At 37.0% G+C, this 20,000-nt stretch overlaps 1 protein-coding gene and 1 pseudogene across 1 annotated transcript; one reads left to right on the top strand and one right to left on the bottom strand.

The window, feature by feature from the left end:
* Positions 1–2,338: 2,338 nt before the first annotated feature.
* On the bottom strand, positions 2,339–5,169 carry LOC131773604 (protein phosphatase 2C-like domain-containing protein 1; annotated as a pseudogene).
* A 1,682-nt stretch (positions 5,170–6,851) lies between these two features.
* Positions 6,852–19,103, top strand: LOC131773607 (deoxyribodipyrimidine photo-lyase). Its single transcript, XM_066160858.1, is given in 9 exon segments — positions 6,852–7,248; positions 8,598–8,743; positions 13,184–13,366; positions 14,132–14,290; positions 15,102–15,300; positions 15,754–16,031; positions 16,398–16,557; positions 16,914–17,031; positions 17,033–19,103. Coding segments are annotated over 9 exon segments (1,701 nt in total). The 5' UTR covers positions 6,852–6,881; the 3' UTR covers positions 17,124–19,103.
* Positions 19,104–20,000: the final 897 nt, after the last annotated feature.

Genomic DNA, 20,000 nt, shown 5'->3' with positions numbered 1-20,000 from the left:
ATTCACAATTTGTGTCAAACCAAATTTAATGATTGATTAGGACTATTTTGTATGAATAGCTGTAATTGAGGATTAATCCATATGAAGTTTCCAAGAAAAGAAAAATCAAATTCCATCCTAATATTACCACACATTGATGTTAATAATGAATCAAAAATATTTTACATGTAAGCCTTAATTAAGCTTCTAAATAAATTTCATTGAATACTTGAATTTTAGCTGGGTTATTTTAATTTAAAGTAGTTATTTTATATCATTAGCCTCAAATTTTTGCTTAAAATTCCCAGTAATTCTTAAACATTCCTAAAAATTCCCAAAAATTCCCAGAAATTCCTAGGAATTTTTTAGATTTACAGCTTTTCAGGGAAAGTCATTGGTTCTCTGTGTTGGAATTCCCAGGAATTCCTAGGAATTCCAAGTCCTGTTGGCTAAAAACTTGGAATTTCTGGGAATTTTTAGGTTTTTTTAACCAGAGTTGTATGGTTGGGAATTCCTAGGAATTCCTAGGAATTCCTAGGAATTCCCAGTCCGAATTTACCGTGAAAATTCACACCTTTATTCCTAGGAATTCCTAGGAATTCCAAAAGCCATTTCGCAAGGGTACTAAGGCTTTTTCACTTCCCTAAAACTTTTTGCCAACTTCCTTCCATCCAAATTATCAAAAATGTTGACCATATTCTAATTCTAAGAAATTCATTAGCTCACAACTTCTAAGTTAATTTGACATGATTGTTGATGATCCTGTCTTCAACAACAATCCCTACAAGGATAACCCTCAAAGTTAATATTTTTATTGGAGACTTTAATGTAAATTACTTTAATAGCTCACAGAGTGCATCACTCAATAATTTATTTGTAAGAGAAAATAATTATAGACAACTGGTTTCAAGCTTTACAACTGAAAGAAATACTTGTATTGATCACATCTATACTAATTTGTCTGAATCACAAATACAGTTTCAGATTCTAGAAACCTATTTTTCAGATCACAAAATCATTTGTGCATTGGTTAACTTTTAAGCAGGTAGTTTTTTTGTATTACTTACAGACATTATATATTATCTATCAATTGTGATTAAGTTTATAACAAGGGCAGCTAAATAAATAATTACAATGACATGTCATTTACAGATTAATCAGCTTGGATTTCAACTTGACTTAAAAAAGAAAGATTCCTTCAAAACCAACATCAAACAGCACAAAACGCACACCATCATCACAAGGTTCAAAGGAACCCACTACACCACCATCACGAGCCCTGAGAGGAACACAATGGAACATTACACATGCCTTGACAAGTATTAAGGACATCGATTCATCGGTATTCGTGGCCAGGATTTTTTTTATGAATCGACTTTCCGCTGCAAAATATACCGAAAATGTATATAACTACTGGTAAGCAAAGTTTCCTTCAATGTGTGATTTTTTAAGCGGTCAGATAGAAAAAGGTGGAATTTAAAAAAGCAGTGATGCAATGATGCAGGAAAGTAGTGCTCAAGCTCTCATTTGAATAGTAACAAACTACGGTCGCGTCCAAGTGCTTCAAACTGCCATATGATAATCATGCAAAATGCTTCACATTGTATGCGTCATTTCTTCGTGAAACTGTTTTTAATACTTTAAATAAATGTTTACTTGTTAACACGGATCAGTTATTGACTGTTAACAATTTTGTTCAGCAAGGCCCCGAATTAAATCGCAAATTGTCTTTCCTACAGCGATCTACAAATTTTCTTTCCACTATGGTCATTAGTATTTAATTCCTTCTAGTGATATCTTTGTTGGCAGGTCCGAGAATCGAATCAGGCACCCGCGAAGTACTGAACATCATGCCTACATATAGCGCTCTCTCGCTAACCTTCTCGTTATCTCCAATAGTCGACTTGACTTGCACGTGGTGAAACTGATAGGAGACCGGAAAATCCTGGTTAGAAACGAGAATAGTGAGTGTCGGCTACTAACTAAGCAGTCCTCTTCCTTTCGAGAAGCGTGGGCTGAGCCCCAGGCCTTCCCGTAACTCCCCCTAGCTCACACTTCTCCCGCTATTCTAAAGGGAAAAGACTGCACTACTGACAACAGTGAATCACGCAACCTAAATGAATGTACTCTACCGAGATTTATAAAACAAAAGTCTAAGAGATCATGCAACATGTAAAGCAAAAACAGCAATCATGCAAAGCTGACCTGACCAACTTCAAACATAAGTAAACAAGAGAGTATAATATTGTGTTAACTTGTCAGAGGTCACGCTTGCACCGGAAAAATAAACTTCAGGTCTTTTGAGGATGTCTAACCAAGGTATTCACACAACTCCTAGGACATGCATTGGCACGTTACGTCATTCGAAAAGGTCATCATCGGCCACAAACTCGTCTAAAGTTTCCAAGATGTCGGGTGTCACCATCTGCCAGTTAACCATAGAAAATCCAGGTAAAAGAGCAACAAAGACTGTGATATTGTCCATGGACTCAGCGTACAGCGCGCTTTTCACAAGCCTCTCTGCCAAACTCTTTGCTAGAAGACGCGCTTTTTCCGGTCTTGTTAATCCTTTTCCTTCGCCGCCTTTGAGCCAATTAAACATTTTAAAATCTGGTAAAGAAAATCGGTGATGACGTGTATATATGGAAGTGACGTCATCGACAGGTGGGGGATCCGTTATGTGACTTGTATGAATGGGTTCTCCTTTAGTGTTAAAAGAACTCGTGTCTCTGTTTGCTTCAACGCAAGGGTTAATTTGGTAGTGTGCTATCAAGTTACTCAAGTTGTCTTCGCTTTTACTGTGTGCCAATCCTCCAGCAACTTCGTCCGGAGGGAAAACAGATGGCGAGGATGTATCATTAAATTGGTCGCCGGCCATCTTTAAAAAAAGCTTTGTTCTGTACTCTGCGTTAGACAGATGTTCATTGTGTATTTCAGACACAGTTCTATCAACTATTTCACCTTCAACAATCTTCTGTTTCGCCTCCCTTCTTATTTGTCCAATGAAGCCGCTGACAAGATGAATAGTTTCTTCGTAGGAAAACATCTTCCAAAATCCACCAGAAGCTAAAACTAGAAGCTGATCTGTAGGATCTAAAGATATAGTCCTGACGTCAGGCTTATTAATAATGCATCTCTTTAAGGCCATATCTCCGATGTTCCCAATGCCCCTTGTGACACTGAGGGCCCCGTTTATGAGCGCGCATTTTTCCGTCTTCACTATGACCCCGCTTGAATTCTTCACACGCTCGCTTTCCTTCTTGTTGTACAAATCGTGCTTGTTTGTGAGTACTTTAACAACATCGTTGTCTCTTACCAAAATGGCGCCCACATTCCCTGCATTTGCGATAAAACACATATCATCTGTCAAAACTCATGTGACTGCTGAGCAACCACTCCATCTACTTTGCGACCGCTCCTCTTCTGACATAAGAAGCAACTTCTCAGTTTTTGCAAAAGAAGAACGGAAGGCTGAGGAGACCTCTTTTTTCGACGGCCTCGTGTTTGTCTTTGTTACAATAGAGTCAAGCTCCTCTTTCAAATACACGTGAAGATGTCGACTGCACTCAAGTGCAGTGGTTTTACCGCTGTACCCGTCATAGATCGCAAAAAAAGCGCTATTTATGTTGTTCAAAAAGTTGTCTTTATAGATGTGCACATCCTCCATGTTTTTCCACCTTTTATTTGCTTCCTCGCAAACTCCAGCTACAATTGAGCAAGACAAATCGAAGCTCTCGCCTGTTACTTTTATTTCTGCAAATTCAAAACACAATGGCCAATACTTCAGTTGCACTCGAGGCATTGAAGTGCAAATGAACTCAAACGAGAATATCGAGAGCAAACAGGCAAATGTCTATACAACTATCTTATGTCAAGTTCTTGCCAATCTTTTGCATCAATCAAACCTAAGAAGGTGCTAATGAAAGAGTTGACAGTGTCTGGTTTTGTTTTGATTCCCTCATAAACACGTAATCTGCCATTAACACGTTTAACCTCGGCATGGTAGAATATTCTAAATTTTTTACCTAAATAAAATCATGCTAAGGTCAAAAGAGCAGTTTGTTTTATCATCTTAATTACGCAAACATAATGTCATGGTTTAAACTAAATTCAGTGTATTGTACGTATAAACTAAGAAATCTGAAGATTTAACTTAAAATTTAGAATCAATTTACTCTACAAATTAGTTAACAATTTTAGGAAAACTTAATATTTAAGACGCTTGTCTGCATTTTCTTTGTTTCACTTTTTCTCACGGCGTGTAATAATCATCACGAGATAAATTACGACTCCCGAAGTTTACGGATGATAAAACATATGATTTGAGATGTTGGTTTCCTTGCATAGATACTTTATGTCAAAGTATCTCTAGCTGTTACTGAATTGCACCAACCTTCAATTACCCTTTCACTAAGATATCGCAAATCTGTGGTTCCTTGAAGTTCTGTTCTTAGGAACTCAAACGCCGTGTTTAATTTATGCAAATGCTTGTCACCAAAGGGATCTTGTCGTCTTTTTGAACTGGCATCTTGTTGCTGTTTTATCAATAGTTTTCTTCGCCTGACCAAAGCGCTGATGTTTTTGGCCTCTGATCCTGTGCGTACTTGAGTGTTTGTAATGTGCAGTGCAAATTCCGGTGACATGGCAGGCGACATATCTTAACAACATCATGACACCTTGTACAAGGGATTAAAATATTCGATAACAGAACTGCCTCTTCCGACACCTCGCTGGGCGATTCTGTGAAGAAATCAAACGATTCAACATCGCTGTGGTCCTGATCTTCCTTTTCGTCGTCATCTCCACCGGCGGCTTCCCGTTCTTCCCCCTCGGGGTCCTCGCCGATTTCTTCCATCCCTCATCACTGTTTGCCGTTCTTGTTGAAATGAAATTCACAGTTACCGCGGCGTGTTCTTGCACCTCTGTGTTCCAGACTGCATCTAATCCTTTCTCATTCTCTGTACCTTTCTTGGTAACGCCCATAGCAAGGGACTTTCTTTTTGTCCTCAAAGCCGCTCTTTGTGAGCACTTCGGCTTTGCGGAGATAGGCGGCCTCCGTGACACAGTACTCGTCATGCCCGTTTCTCTCACTGCTTTGGGCGCCTCGTTTAAATTGAACCATCTTAGCACAAAACGATTTGTTTGCGCCCAACCGTGTTTGGATCGGAGGTAATTTAGGCTGTCAGCCATTTGTTTCAAGGGTAATTGAGGTCCAAATATTGGAACAAAGGTGCGAGAGGCTATTGTCCGATACTTGTCTCGCTAAGTTAGGTCTCAATTATCTGTGCCCACGGGCCCAGACATCACTATGGTGACCTATTCCCACTGCAGTATACTTTACTTATTAGTGTTATTATTCCGCATTTCATTCAAGTTAACACTAATCTTGTTTTCTTTCTGGAATTGATATTTCACAATCTGCCAGCTTACTTTATGCAAAGTTACATATATAAAATAATCTGTCTTAAACAGGGCAAGGCTTACGGTTTGAGCTTTGTAAGACTGAATGTGATCCGGAGATTTGCTGTTATAAATAACTTAATGTAACTGAAATAATTTCGTTTTCTGTACATAATACCGACTAATGTAAAGTTTTTACTGTTCAAGGACATGTGTATGTTATCAGTCGTGAAGGATACATTTTACAAGTTGTGAAAGAAGTGGAGACCTGCCATGAGCCTTCTCAATATGATCCTCTTTTCTGATTGGTCGTTCGCTGATGGTTATTCGCAAGTTGATCGTATCGAAATTGTTGCTTTGCTCAATATAAGCTTTGTTGTATTCAACAATAATATTGCTTGTAGGACGAGAAATTGTTTGATTATATGAAACGTTAAGGAACAAAATCCAAGATGTCTTAAACAGTTATATTAAACTAAGAGCCTGATTTATCATTCCAAGGGCTTTCAGATGACGGTTTATTGAAAGGAGCTAGTCAAAGAGAGAGGGTTTTCAAAGAGTGGGGGCACAATAGAGACGGGGCTCATATATAGAGAGACTTCTCAGAGAAGGAGGCCTCTTGGAGATGGGTTTATTAGAGAGGGGTCAATTTTAGAGAGGGAGGTTTATTAGAGAGAGGTACTCATTGGAGAGGAGGTTTTATAAGATAGAAGGGGGGCCTATTAGAGAGGGGTGCTTTTTAAAGAGATGGATTTATAAGATAGGGGGCTTATTTGGGGTTTATATGGGGTTTTATAGGAGAGTAATTTTTAGACGGAGTTTTATTAGAGACGGGGGGAGGGGGGCTTTTTAGAGAGCGGGGCTGATTAGAGAGGGGCCTCCTATAGAAGGAAGATATTTAGAGTTGGAAGCCTATCAGAGAGGGAGGGGCTTCAGAGTAATATTTAGTATTTCAGAAAGTGATTTTAAAAATTTACTTGCCCATAACTCGAGTTATTTCTTTCGTGAACTTCAGGTGTCCATTACCTGTGAACGTTCTTTCCACATGTTTTGGTTTCTGAGTAACAGAGCTGAGTATATCGTAGAAAATTCACACCACTAATAGGCAGGGGAATACAGTATCTTTCTGAACCAGGAGCCATTAAGTAGTTGGTTCCTGTCTGATTAGCCTCGATGAAGATGTGAACCCAGTATGTTCGGTCTCGGTCCTTGATAGTTTGTTTTAATGTTTTCTCAGTATTATGCCAAACGAGGCTCCCTGAGGTTGGTATGCCGCAGTTGATATAATTTGCTGAATGAATCGTATTTTCCCTCCCTTTCCCCCCATCCCTTCCTCACACCACGGGATATTTGGGAGACCAGTCCGTGAAGCTGTCGTTGATAAGAACGTCTAGATTCTCTACCCCACCCGGGAGAATTATTTTGTAGTCACGTGCCATTCGTGCCGTATGCGACTGATGAAAGCGCGGGAATCAACTCCATTACAATGTGTTGTTATTTAGATGCATCTTTCGTTTGCAACGCCATCTGCAGTTGTCGCAAATTTCCGTCTTTCTTTCCGAACTTTTGACTCTTATTTTCTTCGTCCCTTTCATCCAGGTTTAGCTTGGAAAACTCTGAGACTTGTAAGCATGGCGAACGAACCTCCGTCGAAAAGGATGAAGAAGGAAATCGCTGAAACAAACCACAACAATAGCACAGAACAAACCACTCTGGCAAAATTTACGGAGAAAAGGAAGAACTTTGGCAAATCTGTAGCAGAATTCAAATTCAATAAGAAGAGAGTACGACTTATATCATCGAATACAGACATGCCAGAGTCTTGTAAAGGAATCGCCTACTGGATGTGGAGGGAGCAGCGAGTACAAGGTAAACTACGACTCTTAGTTTGAGGAAATATTCTCGATTTCGTTACCTCTCACTGAACAGTAGCATCAATTCAAACCAGTTAATTTCAAAGGTTAATGATAGTAAACATTTTCTCATGATTTTGATTTTTGGGAGAACCAGCCGATCAATAACTCTGAATCGCCTCTCAGTTGTCTTCGCAGCAAACTGTGGTTCTGAACCATTACGTAACACCAAGGATATTTAAAGCGAAATTTCATTCGCTTCGTGTCTGGAGCAGATTAGAATAATTAATTTTTGATGTTATGATGTGATCATTCAAGGAAGAGTTATCCTGAAAGTATTGCTGTCGTTGACATTGACATTTCCAATACTAAAGCTGAAGTCCCTAACAGAGTAGGGCTGATAAAGATTACATTCCTGATTATTATGCCATTGCCTTGCCTGGTTTTCAAAGTGACCGACACTGTCAGCGACAGCAGCCCTTTTCAGGACTTTTCTCAATCAGATAAACACTTCACTTAATCAAACGGTACTCCTGTATTCAAACTTATCACAGTCTCCCAACATTAATGATAAGAAGACACTGGGGAATGCGTTTCTCAAAATGTGATTGAGAGAAACAGGAGAGAATGAAGAGAAAACAAAGGTCTTTGTAATCCATCCAAAGACTGTTTGCTAAACAAATTTTTTCTTCTTCTAAAAGAGTCTATCAAACACCTTTTAATTCTTACTCATGGCAATAGGAAAATAAACTCAACCTGATTTTCCTCCAAAAAAAAAAGGGTGTCTCTATAGCCAATTTTTGTCGCCTATGAGTATCCTTTTTTAGGAAGCTTAAATAGAGATTGTACAACAGCACCAATTTTAAAAAATTGTGGCCTGGCATCGATCTAATAGAAAGTCACAAAGCTTGTTTTACTCCTTTCAAACTGCTTTACCTTAGATAAAATTCTTTTGTTGGGCTAGTTCTGCTTGAGTTCCCTTTAAGCACACTGTCTAGCTCATATGTACTGTACATACCTAATTTTCGCTGTTTGAACTGTGAGTTATGGGCCAAGTTTTTGCTACAAGGTTCTGTAAGTTACTGTGTGGACAGGCCCCCATTTAAACCAGCTTGAAACTGAACTGGGACAGCCAGCATAAATATTGCTAATAAATTAATAAATAAACTGAGAAAATGAGGGTAGTTAGATATTTATCATATATCTGGGTTCAATTAGAGAGGGAAGATTTTGATTCAAACAAACTTTTGAATTTAGGGGGCTTTAAGTAGAGATATGGTTAACTGTTTTAGGTATCAATGAGAAGTTGCAACTTCCCTTGATTTCATCCAGTTCCTAAGATGAAACTTTTTTTACTATTTACAGACAATCGGGCCATGCTCTATGCCCAGAGAATGGCACTGAAACAACAAGTACCTCTCATTGTCATCTTCTGTATGCCATCTAATTACCTTGATGCTGCATACAGGCAGTACAACTCTATGATCAAAGGTCTACAGGGAGTGGAAAAGGTAATTAGTAAAGGATGAAATGGTTGAAATTCAACCTACCCACATTGTTAATGTTCATTCTCCTCAAGGAAAATTCAGTCACCTTTAGGTCGTAATTTATTTTGTGAATCTTGTCTTGTGACTGTCTGTTTGAGGGTTATCCTTGTAGGGAATGTTGTTAAAGACAGGATCATCAACAATCATGTCAAATTAACTTAGAGGTTGTGAGCTAATGAATTTCTTAGAATTAGAATATGGTCAACATTTTTGATAATTTGGATGGAAGGAAGTTGGCAAAAAGTTTTAGGGAAGTGAAAAAGCCTTAGTACCCTTGCAAAATGGCTTTTGGAATTCCCAGGAATTCCTAGGAATAAAGGTGTGAATTTTCACGGTAAATTCGGACTGGGAATTCCTAGGAACTGGGAATTCCCAGTCCGAATTTACCGTGAAAATTCACACCTTTATTCCTAGGAATTCCTAGGAATTCCCAACCATACAACTCTGGTTAAAAAAACCTAAAAATTCCCAGAAATTCCAAGTTTTTAGCCAACAGGACTTGGAATTCCTAGGAATTCCTGGGAATTCCAACCCAGAGAACCAATGACTTTCCCTGAAAAGCTGTAAATCTAAAAAATTCCTAGGAATTTCTGGGAATTTTTGGGAATTTTTGGGAATTTTTAGGAATGTTTAAGAATTACTGGGAATTTTAAGCAAAAATTTGAGGCTAATGATATAAAATAACTACTTTAAATTAAAATAACCCAGCTAAAATTCAAGTATTCAATGAAATTTATTTAGAAGCTTAATTAAGGCTTGTAAAATATTTTTGATTCATTATTAACATCAATGTGTGGTAATATTAGGATGGAATTTGATTTTTCTTTTCTTGGAAACTTCATATGGATTAATCCTCAATTACAGCTATTCATACAAAATAGTCCTAATCAATCATTAAATTTGGTTTGACACAAATTGTGAATAAAATCTGTTGATTCTTTTCCATAAAGTACAATATCTTAAATTATATTTGAAAACCACACACTCTTAGGAGTGAATGGGTTAATTACAGACAAATAAAATTGATTTTTTGATTAAAATCTTGTTGTAACTGTAACAATAAATTAGAATGAAGTTATCCTAAACTGCAAACTTAGCTGCTGTTTGTATTTTTTTCCTGGGCTCACAATGAGTTGGCCTTGAACGAGGTTGTCTACAAGAAGCTTGACCATTTTGTATCTGGGTTCCATGACATCTGAATTTGAAAAAAAAATATATATCTAAATATATATATTTAAAGCTCAGACCAGGCCTTTAAGATGGCTATGAGGAAAAGGGCATTCATTGGATTCTCAAATTGAGAAATCAGTCTGTTATATTAAGTGACTTTCATATTGGAGTTAGTACATCTCTCGTAGATTTTACTAAAAAAGGGCTGAATACATTGTTTTGTTTTTACCAAGGAGGGCTTCTTTATGTTATAAGGATTGTTTAATAACAGTTCCTACTATGAATCTTGAATGTTCCCAAACGTGACTAGAGGAATCTTGAAACCTTACTGATAGGTTTATTTCATTGTAAAGCATAAGCTTAAGAAACTGCGGCATGCAAGTGACCGATTTGATTCTCAGAATTATTCTAGTTTCAGCTGCGCCGAGCGTTATGTAAGCTTAATTCAACCCGCTACACCTATTCTTTTCTAAGATTTTGATCTCGTAACGAATATCACAATTTTTACTCACCACAAACTTTCAAAATCGTGTCCTTACAGATGGCCAGTCAACCCTTGCTTGTACCAGTCAATATGTCAACTGTTGTCCCTTCTTTTAACTCCACGGCGCCAACGACTTTCTTTTCTTTTACAACACTCATGCTGTTCTCGTTTTTCCATTGAACCACAATAAAAGCTATCTTTAGAAATGTTATATTAAGCAAAACAGTTGAGAAAAACGATCAACCGATGAAAAGTACATTCAAAGATGAGCGCCAAATGGAGTCTTCTTTGTTTCCGATCACGGGCATGATCACATGGATCTTTTAGGACTTGTCATTGGCTAGCAAAGTGAATCCGCTGGCTTGCCGATTGTAGTGTTGAGAGAAGCGTACAACTTTATTTTAACTTCTCCAACCGGTTCTCTGCTTCTAGACAATGGATACCTTGCTGATATAAATAATGATGTGAGCTCACTCTATGTAGAAATAATCGCCAAGAATCGATCGTATTACAAATGCACGATTTGTGACCGAAAGTTGTCAAGGAAACAAAGACTCGAAACTCACTTGAGTTGTGTTCATGGCAAAGGTGAGAAATAACACAAGCCAATCACAGTTTTGAATGCGACTACAAATCGTCTTTTACCCTCATATTTATAAAAGAAGGATACCACATTAGGACGTATAAGGGATACATAGATGATCCCAGTGTACCAGTACCTAAATCTACAAAGCTTGACCATAGCAAGCGTTCAGCAACATGTTCCAACACCGCCATCTCGATTCCTCAGTCAGTCGTTTCCACTGAACTTAAAGCAGTAGTGACAACAGAGTAGAGTACGTCTTACAAAGGAGAAACATTTGTACAAGAGACAGAAGTAACTATATGCGATTACAGAGGTGCGTTGGAACTCTGGTCCACAAATAGTTATGCACTGTCCGAAGTATACAACAATTTTCTTGATAGCTGACAGACAGAGAAGAACAACAAGTAAACTTTAGAGCTGTTATTATTGAAGTGTGACTTGCAATTTTCATTTTTATATAAAGAAGGACTTGTATTTTGCACCAAAAATAAAAAGATGTAATAATTTTTGGGAGATCCAGTGATTGGGACATTTAAGAAATTAAGTCATGAAAAGAAACTTGGTTGGTAATTCACACTACTAACAAGTCTTGTTGACAAATATTTTCAGATCAGAGTTTCAAATAAAGTAAATTGAAGATGTCATTTAAAAGGTGTTTTGTCTCAAAGGGAACATTGACTACCTCTGTCTTGTCTGCATGCCAAATGTTTGCAAAGTGTGTGGATGATCCACAAGTATTGGAACTCTTACAAAAATGTTTTGTTAGAATAAAAACAGCAAAACAAATTACAGCAATTAGTCACGAAAACGGAAGTTGTGTACCAAGGAACAGCCAATGAATGTTTGATGATTTTGGCTCATCAGTGAACATGAGACATTAATTTACATCACAATAAAAATATTTTTTTATCATGGAATCCAAGAGTCCTTTGAGGTTAGAAAGCAAATCTGTGATATGAGTACATTGGATTAATTGGCAATTTCCATTTAACATGAATGACAGCTGGTTCATGAGAAAATCCATATTAATGTAAAGATTTACTAAAACTTAGTTTGAATGATAAATTTCATGATCTTTAAGTTATAAACATATACATGTATGTATATCTCTTGGTAAGTTTTGTATAGCACACCTTTTATTGAGCCAAAGTTTTAAGCCTCTGAAATTACTCCTTTTGAGAATTTCGTAGAATTTATCTGGACCTCAGGGTATTAAAATTGCCTCAAATTCAATTCCCAGAAATTCCCAAGAGTTCCACCCTTCTTAATTTATAAGTAGTTTGTATAGCTGAGAATTCCTAGGAATTCCTAGGGATTCCAAGTCCTCACAAAACTGTAGTCTTCCTTTCCCAGAAATTCCCAGTAATTCCAAGCTTTTTAAACCAGAGTTAATTTGCATAGTTGGGAATTCCCAGAAAACTGAGAATTCAGTTTGCAAGAGTCATTTGCATAATTGGGAATTTTTGAGAATTCCTAGGAATTCCTAGGAATTCCCAGAAAATAAGAATTCAGTTCGCAAGGGTAGTTTCCTTAACCTCCTACTTAATCTTGAAATATCCATAGCTAAACAAGTTGCTAAGCACTGAAACAAACTCAAAGAACATTTTGGTGTTTATTTATGATTGATGCAAGCTATATCCAAGTCATCAAAACCTACTTGGTTTTTTTGAGCCATGGTGTACTGCCTCAAAGCTTCCTGCTAAGGCTTGGACTTAAACTGACATGGTGTATTCATCTGAGTAGAGTACTTGTAAGGAAGAATTGAGTACTTTTTGACTTGCGTCAACCAAGGCAGCATAGTCAGTACATTATCACCTAGAGCCAAATCTATTCTTGTCAGCCTGACATCATGATCAGTAAGTCAGATCATTTGTAGTGCGATCACTGCTCTTTCTCTTTCTTCCTGTCTTCTTGCATTTTGCGTCTCATGGGGTGGTACATAGAGCTCTGCAACTTTTTACAGCCCTGCTTGTGTCTTACACTGGGATTTTTTAATAATATTTGTCAATAAAAGGGCATACAGGGCCATCTTGGCTCTGTGATAACTGTAATTATTCCCTTTCCTTCACAAGTTAACCTCTCCTCAGGGCACTCCTTTTAATATGACCTTCATATGTAACTGAAGTACTATTTTATTCTTACCACTTATGGTATTTCATTCTAGGAGCTGACAGAGTTGAATATTGCTTTCCATGTGCTTCTTGGTGAACCAGACAAGGTCCTTCCAGATTTTGTGAAATCCAAAGAAATTGGTGGTGTTGTGGCAGACTTTACACCTTTAAGGAAACCTCTTAAATGGGTGGAAGATGTTGCCAAGAAACTCCCAAAAAATGTTCCACTTTGTCAGGTTTGTGTGTTTTTTAGCATCATGGGCCTGTTTGTTGAAAGTACCAGTAACTGAATGAGTCCAATGCCATATTTTTATATAAAATTCAAAACATAGAATTATAAGCAGGTTCTGGCACCCTAGCCAATCCAGTTTGTTTCTTTTGCTGTTAGATTTATTGTATGATTTTCAAAACTTTTGAAACCCTAGTGTTGAATGAAAACAGAACAGTTTTACAAGCCTGTTAACATAACAGGAACTTCAAGAAACAGGCTCCAGGATCTACCTGCAAAGCTTCTACTCATTGTTATGACAACTTTCCAGAAATGCTTAAGGCTCCCATGTTATGGACTCACATAAAATTAAGCAATGTAAATTCCTAATAAAATCTTCATTTCTTTGCACCTAGAGGCAAATGGCAATCAGTTGCTCAGGAAGGGATGGCTGCTTAATCGGGGCTCATCAGAAACTAGGTGGTGTTGTTCACCTTTGGTGGCTTGAGTTGTTTCTCCATTGGCTCAGAATCATAGCCCTTGAATATAAACAAAAATACAAGTCAAACTGCTGTTTGCTCCAAATTACGTTAATTTGAAATCAATTAATTTTGCAACAGCTGTTTGATAGCCTTGTAACAAAATCTGCCAAGCCAGAGGACTCAGTAGTAATTTAGTAATATGAACAGGACTGTAATGCTAGTAACTAAGGGTCTCTTGGTTTCTGAATCACTGTTTAGTCTAGGGGCCTACCTAACATTATAATTGGCATTGTTTTATCTCTTATTTGCAGGTAGATGGCCACAACATTGTGCCCTGCTGGCAAGCCTCTCCAAAGTTGGAGTATGGAGCAACAACCATTCGCCCTAAAATCCATGACCAGTTAAAGCAGTTTCTTACGGAATTCCCACCAGTAATTAAATATCCACATGCTAGAGGTTATGACATAAATGTGAGGTAGAATTTAAGTTGTACAACATTTATTACTCCCAGCACATTTCAGCATATTGTGCTGCTCTATGGCAAGCTACTCTCTATTCTTGTGTCTGCCATAATTTATGTCCCTTCACCTTTTATCTTATTCATTCATTATATGATTACTAGCTATGTAATTAAGACCTGTGTGTTTTCCTCCATTTTTTAGTATTCATTCCATTTTACATGTTTTCCCAGAGATGTAAAGTATAACAGTGCTCTCATAAATCATTCTAGCTGTACAATCTTTCAAATCGTGTTAAGAAAATTAAGAAACTTATTTCTTATCTGAAGAAGAGAAGCATCCTCTTTTCACCAAAGTTCAGGTCCATACTTAAACTTAAAGACATTAAATTGAAAACAGAGATCCCCAACTGACAGTATGGATGGACATGCAACTTTGAACATGTAATTTGTTACATCTCTATTTTGTGTCTGATGGGAGTGGAGAGCAATGTCTTTTCACCCTAAGTGGCTTCAAATAACTGAGGCATGTCCAAAATAAATTACTCAATAAATTTTAGTTTGTACATGTAAGCAAAGTTTAACACAATTCAAAGAAGACAAGGATTTGAAATTTTATTAGCTTATTAGTAAAACTATGGGCCATTGGGCATAATGCATCAATCAGTTGGAAGCTCCAACATCCAGGGCATTTCTCCTTTTGAAGATTGGTTTGTTCAAGCTGTACAGCCAGTTTTTCTAGGTCATCTATATAAGTAAATTTTCCCAGTTTAAGTATCCTTAGTGTATGTTTGTAAAGGTTCATTATCTGTAACTTTCCAAAGGCAGTGGATTGGGAAGCAGTGGATAGTTTCATTGATGTTGATCGTGCTGTTAAAGATGTTGATTGGGCTAAAGCAGGAACTGAGGCTGGTTTGGAAATGCTGGAATCATTCTGTGACAGCAGGCTCAAATATTTTGCAACTGATAGGAACAATCCCACAAAGGAAGCTTTAAGTAACTTATCACCATGGTTTCATGCAGGTAATTGAAAAAATTCAATGTAATTATGTTTTAATCACTAATTAAAACCATGAATCAGTTTCTGCTTCTCTTTTGGTCAGATGTTTCCTTAATTTTAAAATTTTTAAAGTTAGTTTGATATTATTTTCTATTGATTTTTTTTGTAAATTGTGTTAATCTGAAAAACTGGTCTCTGCATCTCCAACAATTTTAGAATAAGCAACCTTTCATCACTGTTACACAGAGTCAGGAAATGTTCATTAGGTGTGAATCCTAAATTACAGAAAAATTAGGCGCAATCATAATGTAAGTATTGAGCTGCTCTTTGGAAAATGAGCTGATGCTCCTCATCACACCTAGGTCTGTCAGATTGGATAAAATTGAAAACCATTTTCTATCTGTAAGAGAAGGATCTGGGTTGACTGTAACCAAATTCAACTCCTGAATTTCTTGTTTTTGCACTTTCCTCTACAGGTCACATAAGTGTCCAGAGAGCAATCCTCAGAGTAAGAGAGTTCCACAGCAAGTCTAAAGACTCTGTTGAGGCCTTCCTCGAGGAAGCAGTTGTTAGGAGAGAATTAGCTGATAATTTTTGCTTTTACAACTTGGAGAATTATGACTCAATCAAAGGGACAAATGCGTGGGCACAGAAGACTCTGCATGATCATGCACAGGATAAACGGGAATATTTGTACACAAGAGAAGAGCTTGAAAATGGGAACACACATGATGACCTTTGGAATGCTGCCCAGGTTTGTGGCTGATGAATAATCTTTATGTGGGGTTAAAAAGAAATAATTTAAGTACTGACTGGGATTTAAAATAAATAGTGATATTGTGTACTTAATTGTAAAGATGTTGCTATTTTTCCCTAGCGATATGATTAGAGCTATTTTCTTAGTCTGCAAAATAGGCAAAAACTGTTGGAAAGTCTTGAATGGCTCACCAAGCATAAAGCAGTAGCTTGTGTGAAGTGATTCAGAACCACAACTTACAGTATTATGGTAACTGTTTCCTGAAGTTGATCACTTTGCAGCCTGATGCAAATAAAAGCTTCAATTTAAAAAATTACTCTGAAGTACTTTTCTACAAAAAAAAAATTGTCTTTTGCACTTAAGCTTCAGCTGGTAAATGAAGGCAAAATGCATGGTTTCCTAAGAATGTACTGGGCAAAGAAAATTCTAGAGTGGACAGCCAGCCCTGAAGAGGCCCTTGAGGTGTCTCTCTTCCTTAATGACAGGTTCAGTCAGGATGGCAATGACCCTAATGGATATGTGGGTAGGTATTGGTTATTACATTCACAATGTTGCATTTAAATGTAACATGTGGTATTCCCATGGGATAAGTAAATTGTAGTGACCAAGGCAAATGCAAGTAAAATTCACATCTGTGCCCAAGTGAGATGACTGGGTTGTAAGTGTCTGAGCCGAGCAGGTTGTTTTGTCTTACAACTTGATATTTTAAAAGTTTAAAATGGCTCCTCATTCTCCTAAGCTTATCATTGTCGCCCCCTTTTTGTCTTGAATTATTGCTATATTGTTGTATAGAAGGTTTGATGTTCCCTGGGGCAAAAGCTCTATCATGTAGGCCTATTGTGGAGATGTTACTAAATGTTGTTCCCAATTTGCTTCAAGGTTGCATGTGGTCAGTATGTGGAGTGCATGATCAAGGTTGGGCTGAAAGACCAGTGTTTGGAAAGATACGCTACATGAACTTTAATGGCTGTAAGAGGAAGTTTGATGTTGGAGAGTTTGAGAAAACATGGCAAGAAGAAGCAGGACACTACTGGGGGGACTGATAAAATTTTGAAGAACAAGAAACGAAAGGCAGCAGGAATAAGCTGAACATGCTCTATGTTGAAAAAATGCTCCAGTTTTTAGTTCTTTGCTAAATAGTTGTTAGTGTGTATTTGGGAGTTTTATTTTGACAGCCCAGTGTCCATTGAAGTTGAGCTCCCTGACTCTATCCAGGCTAGCACTTTGTTGCAAAATTCAATGGCAGGGTTTAGTCATGTCTGATATTTTCAAAAGGGAGATAGAGAAGAGAGAGAGACTGGCTTCAGTCGTTCAAATGCTGGATAGTACTATCTGTTTGAAAACAGTCTACAATAATTGTATATTACACTTTCCCTGTATAACAGGTTATCCAGTGAATATATAGCATTATGTAGCCTTCATATAGCTATGGCCATTTTAATATGTCAGGTGTCTGCATTCTCTTAAGGGAGACTCCAGAAGGTTAAGGGAAAAGAAGTCAATTGATAGGTTAGAGTCTGTCGTCGTTATTTAGAAAAGAAAGTAGTTGTGTTATAGTGCAAGGAACATGCTGGATTTAAAGGAAACATGGGAAAATTTATTAATGTGGTTGCTGTGCTTATGCACTTCTCTGCTGCAGGAAATATTCGCTCTCTATGGACTATGAGTAGCCATACATTGCTTTGAAAATAAAAATGTTGTCAAACTGCATGCCTACTTAGGAAAGAAAAGTGTCTTACTGAGTGAAGTTGTTGTATTATCATCAACATTTGTTTTTTCCATGAAAGCTTATATTTATTCTGTCACTGCACAATCCAGAAAACCCAGGTCAAAAAGGTCAAGTTATGTCTTTCTGGTGAACTTCCATGATCTTCACAAAAGAAATTCAGGTCTGTATGGGATGACCAACACCCAGTTGGTTTGGAGAAAGATATTTTTTTTGCCTTGTCACGAGCGTGGGACAAAGAAAAAATTCAGAGTCACTATGAGGAATCAAACCTCAGACCTTTGGATTCTGTGCTTCAATGCTCTAACCAATGAGCCACAGAGACTCCACTGTGAGCGAGGTCTATTATGACATGCATCCTGCATACTGCTAGGATTGGCAATGTGGAAAGTGTAATGTTTGTAGAAAGAATTAGGAGATATGGTAAATTTTGAGCTCAGTCAATAAATGGAGAAAGATGTGTTTTTTCATCTTGTCATGAACATGGGACAAAGAAAAAATTCTGAGTCCCTATGAGGAATCAAACCTCAGACCTTTGGATTGGCTCAGTTGGTAAAGAACTGAACCAGTACAGCAGAGGTCATGGGTTCAAATCCTGTACAGGACAGAATTTTTTTCATACCTTATTTTCACTCCTGGTAAATAGTGTAAATTACTATGAAAATCGCTTTCATATTCATTTCTTAAACTGCAGTTCATGTATATGATTTTCATATATTCACGGTCATTGACAAAACAAAACAGTTTTAAAAAAACAAGGGTTTTTCTCTTCATTCCTTCCTTTAACCAGGAAGTTTACTATCTGGACCCAGTGTTTTAGCTTGTGACCAGAAGTGTGAAAAGTTGGCTGTTTGCTTAAAGCACAATCAACTAAGAAAATAAAAGAAATCTTAAGTGCTCCCTGTAAGATTTTTACTTTTGTTGTGTCTTGAAAGGACTGAGTGATGATTGGTTACAGTCAGAGCTGTTTTTATACCTTATATATGCAATACTTTACCAGCATTAGCACCTCTGCTGTATTAAATTTTCACTTCTTTATCTCTTAAAGACACAAAGCTGCAATTAGTTTTAAAAAGTGTTTTACCACAATGTCTAATAGAGCTTCTATATTTTAAATGAGCTGGAATTTGAATGGAGCAGTCTTTTTCAAGTCAATGTACAAAGAATTCTCCTGTGTTTCTCTTTGTTTAAAAATCAATCACTTGTGTCTTAACAAACAACAGGGAAAAAAGAAGAAAGAATTTGTTTCATGAAAATGATATTGCTTCTCTTCATGAGCCTACCTAGTAACAAATTACAATAATATTTTAAGAGCTATCCTCAGTAACTGTTACAACTTTCAACACCTCATTAACGCTATGAAAAGGGTAGTGGTTGTTTGTGTATCATTTTCATAACATTGATGTCAATTGTGACACCCAAATTTTATTAACATTAAAATTGTGTTTGTTGGTTGTAGTCAATTGACATCAATTGTGAATCAATTTTCATTGAAAGTTTTGAAACTTATCCATGCCAGGGATCCAATAACAAACATGAGGCTAGAATGTGCCATTCAAATTAAATTAATTTTTTTAAATTAATGAGCTTCAAGCAGACTTGAAAACAACTCTGGCTGAGGACTTCCCAGCTCACCTACAGATATTACTGTAGCTCAGCCTACACAAAGCACATTTTTGAAATCACAGTACAGTAATTCACACTTTGAAGGACAGTCTGAAACAAATGATTTCTCTGCTTTTGTCTCAACTTAGGGAGTAAACCTCACTCCTTTACAGTTTTTCATAATTCCAGCTTTTAAGGCTGATGTCCCCATGGTTTCAAGCACAATCCAGCAAAAGTCCTCAACATGTGCTGATGGGTTTGAGCTCTGTTACCAGTGACTTGATGCATTTGAAATTCATCTCTGCAAAGCCAGTTAATTTCCTGGTGTAAATAAAATAATTTTAAACTAACTAAACTATGTCAAAACTAAAAAAAAAAAACACACAAAACTATACAATCAGTTTCATAACTACAGGTAAAAAAGAAAAGCAACCAATAAAATATTGTCATCTTTTAGAAAACTAAATTTTATCTTTATTTTTCTAGATTTCCATCAATCATTGGTATTATCAAAAAAATATCCTATTCAATAAATTTCAAGAATTATTTAATGTTAATTAAACTATTTCCACCTTAGAATTAAATAATTATGAAATATTAATTATTCCTTCCTTCCTCAACATGCTCAAAGGTCT

The sequence above is a fragment of the Pocillopora verrucosa genome, chromosome 13 (assembly GCF_036669915.1).
Source record: "Pocillopora verrucosa isolate sample1 chromosome 13, ASM3666991v2, whole genome shotgun sequence".
Taxonomy (NCBI): Eukaryota; Metazoa; Cnidaria; class Anthozoa; order Scleractinia; family Pocilloporidae; genus Pocillopora; species Pocillopora verrucosa.
This window is presented reverse-complemented; position numbering and strand designations above follow the sequence as displayed.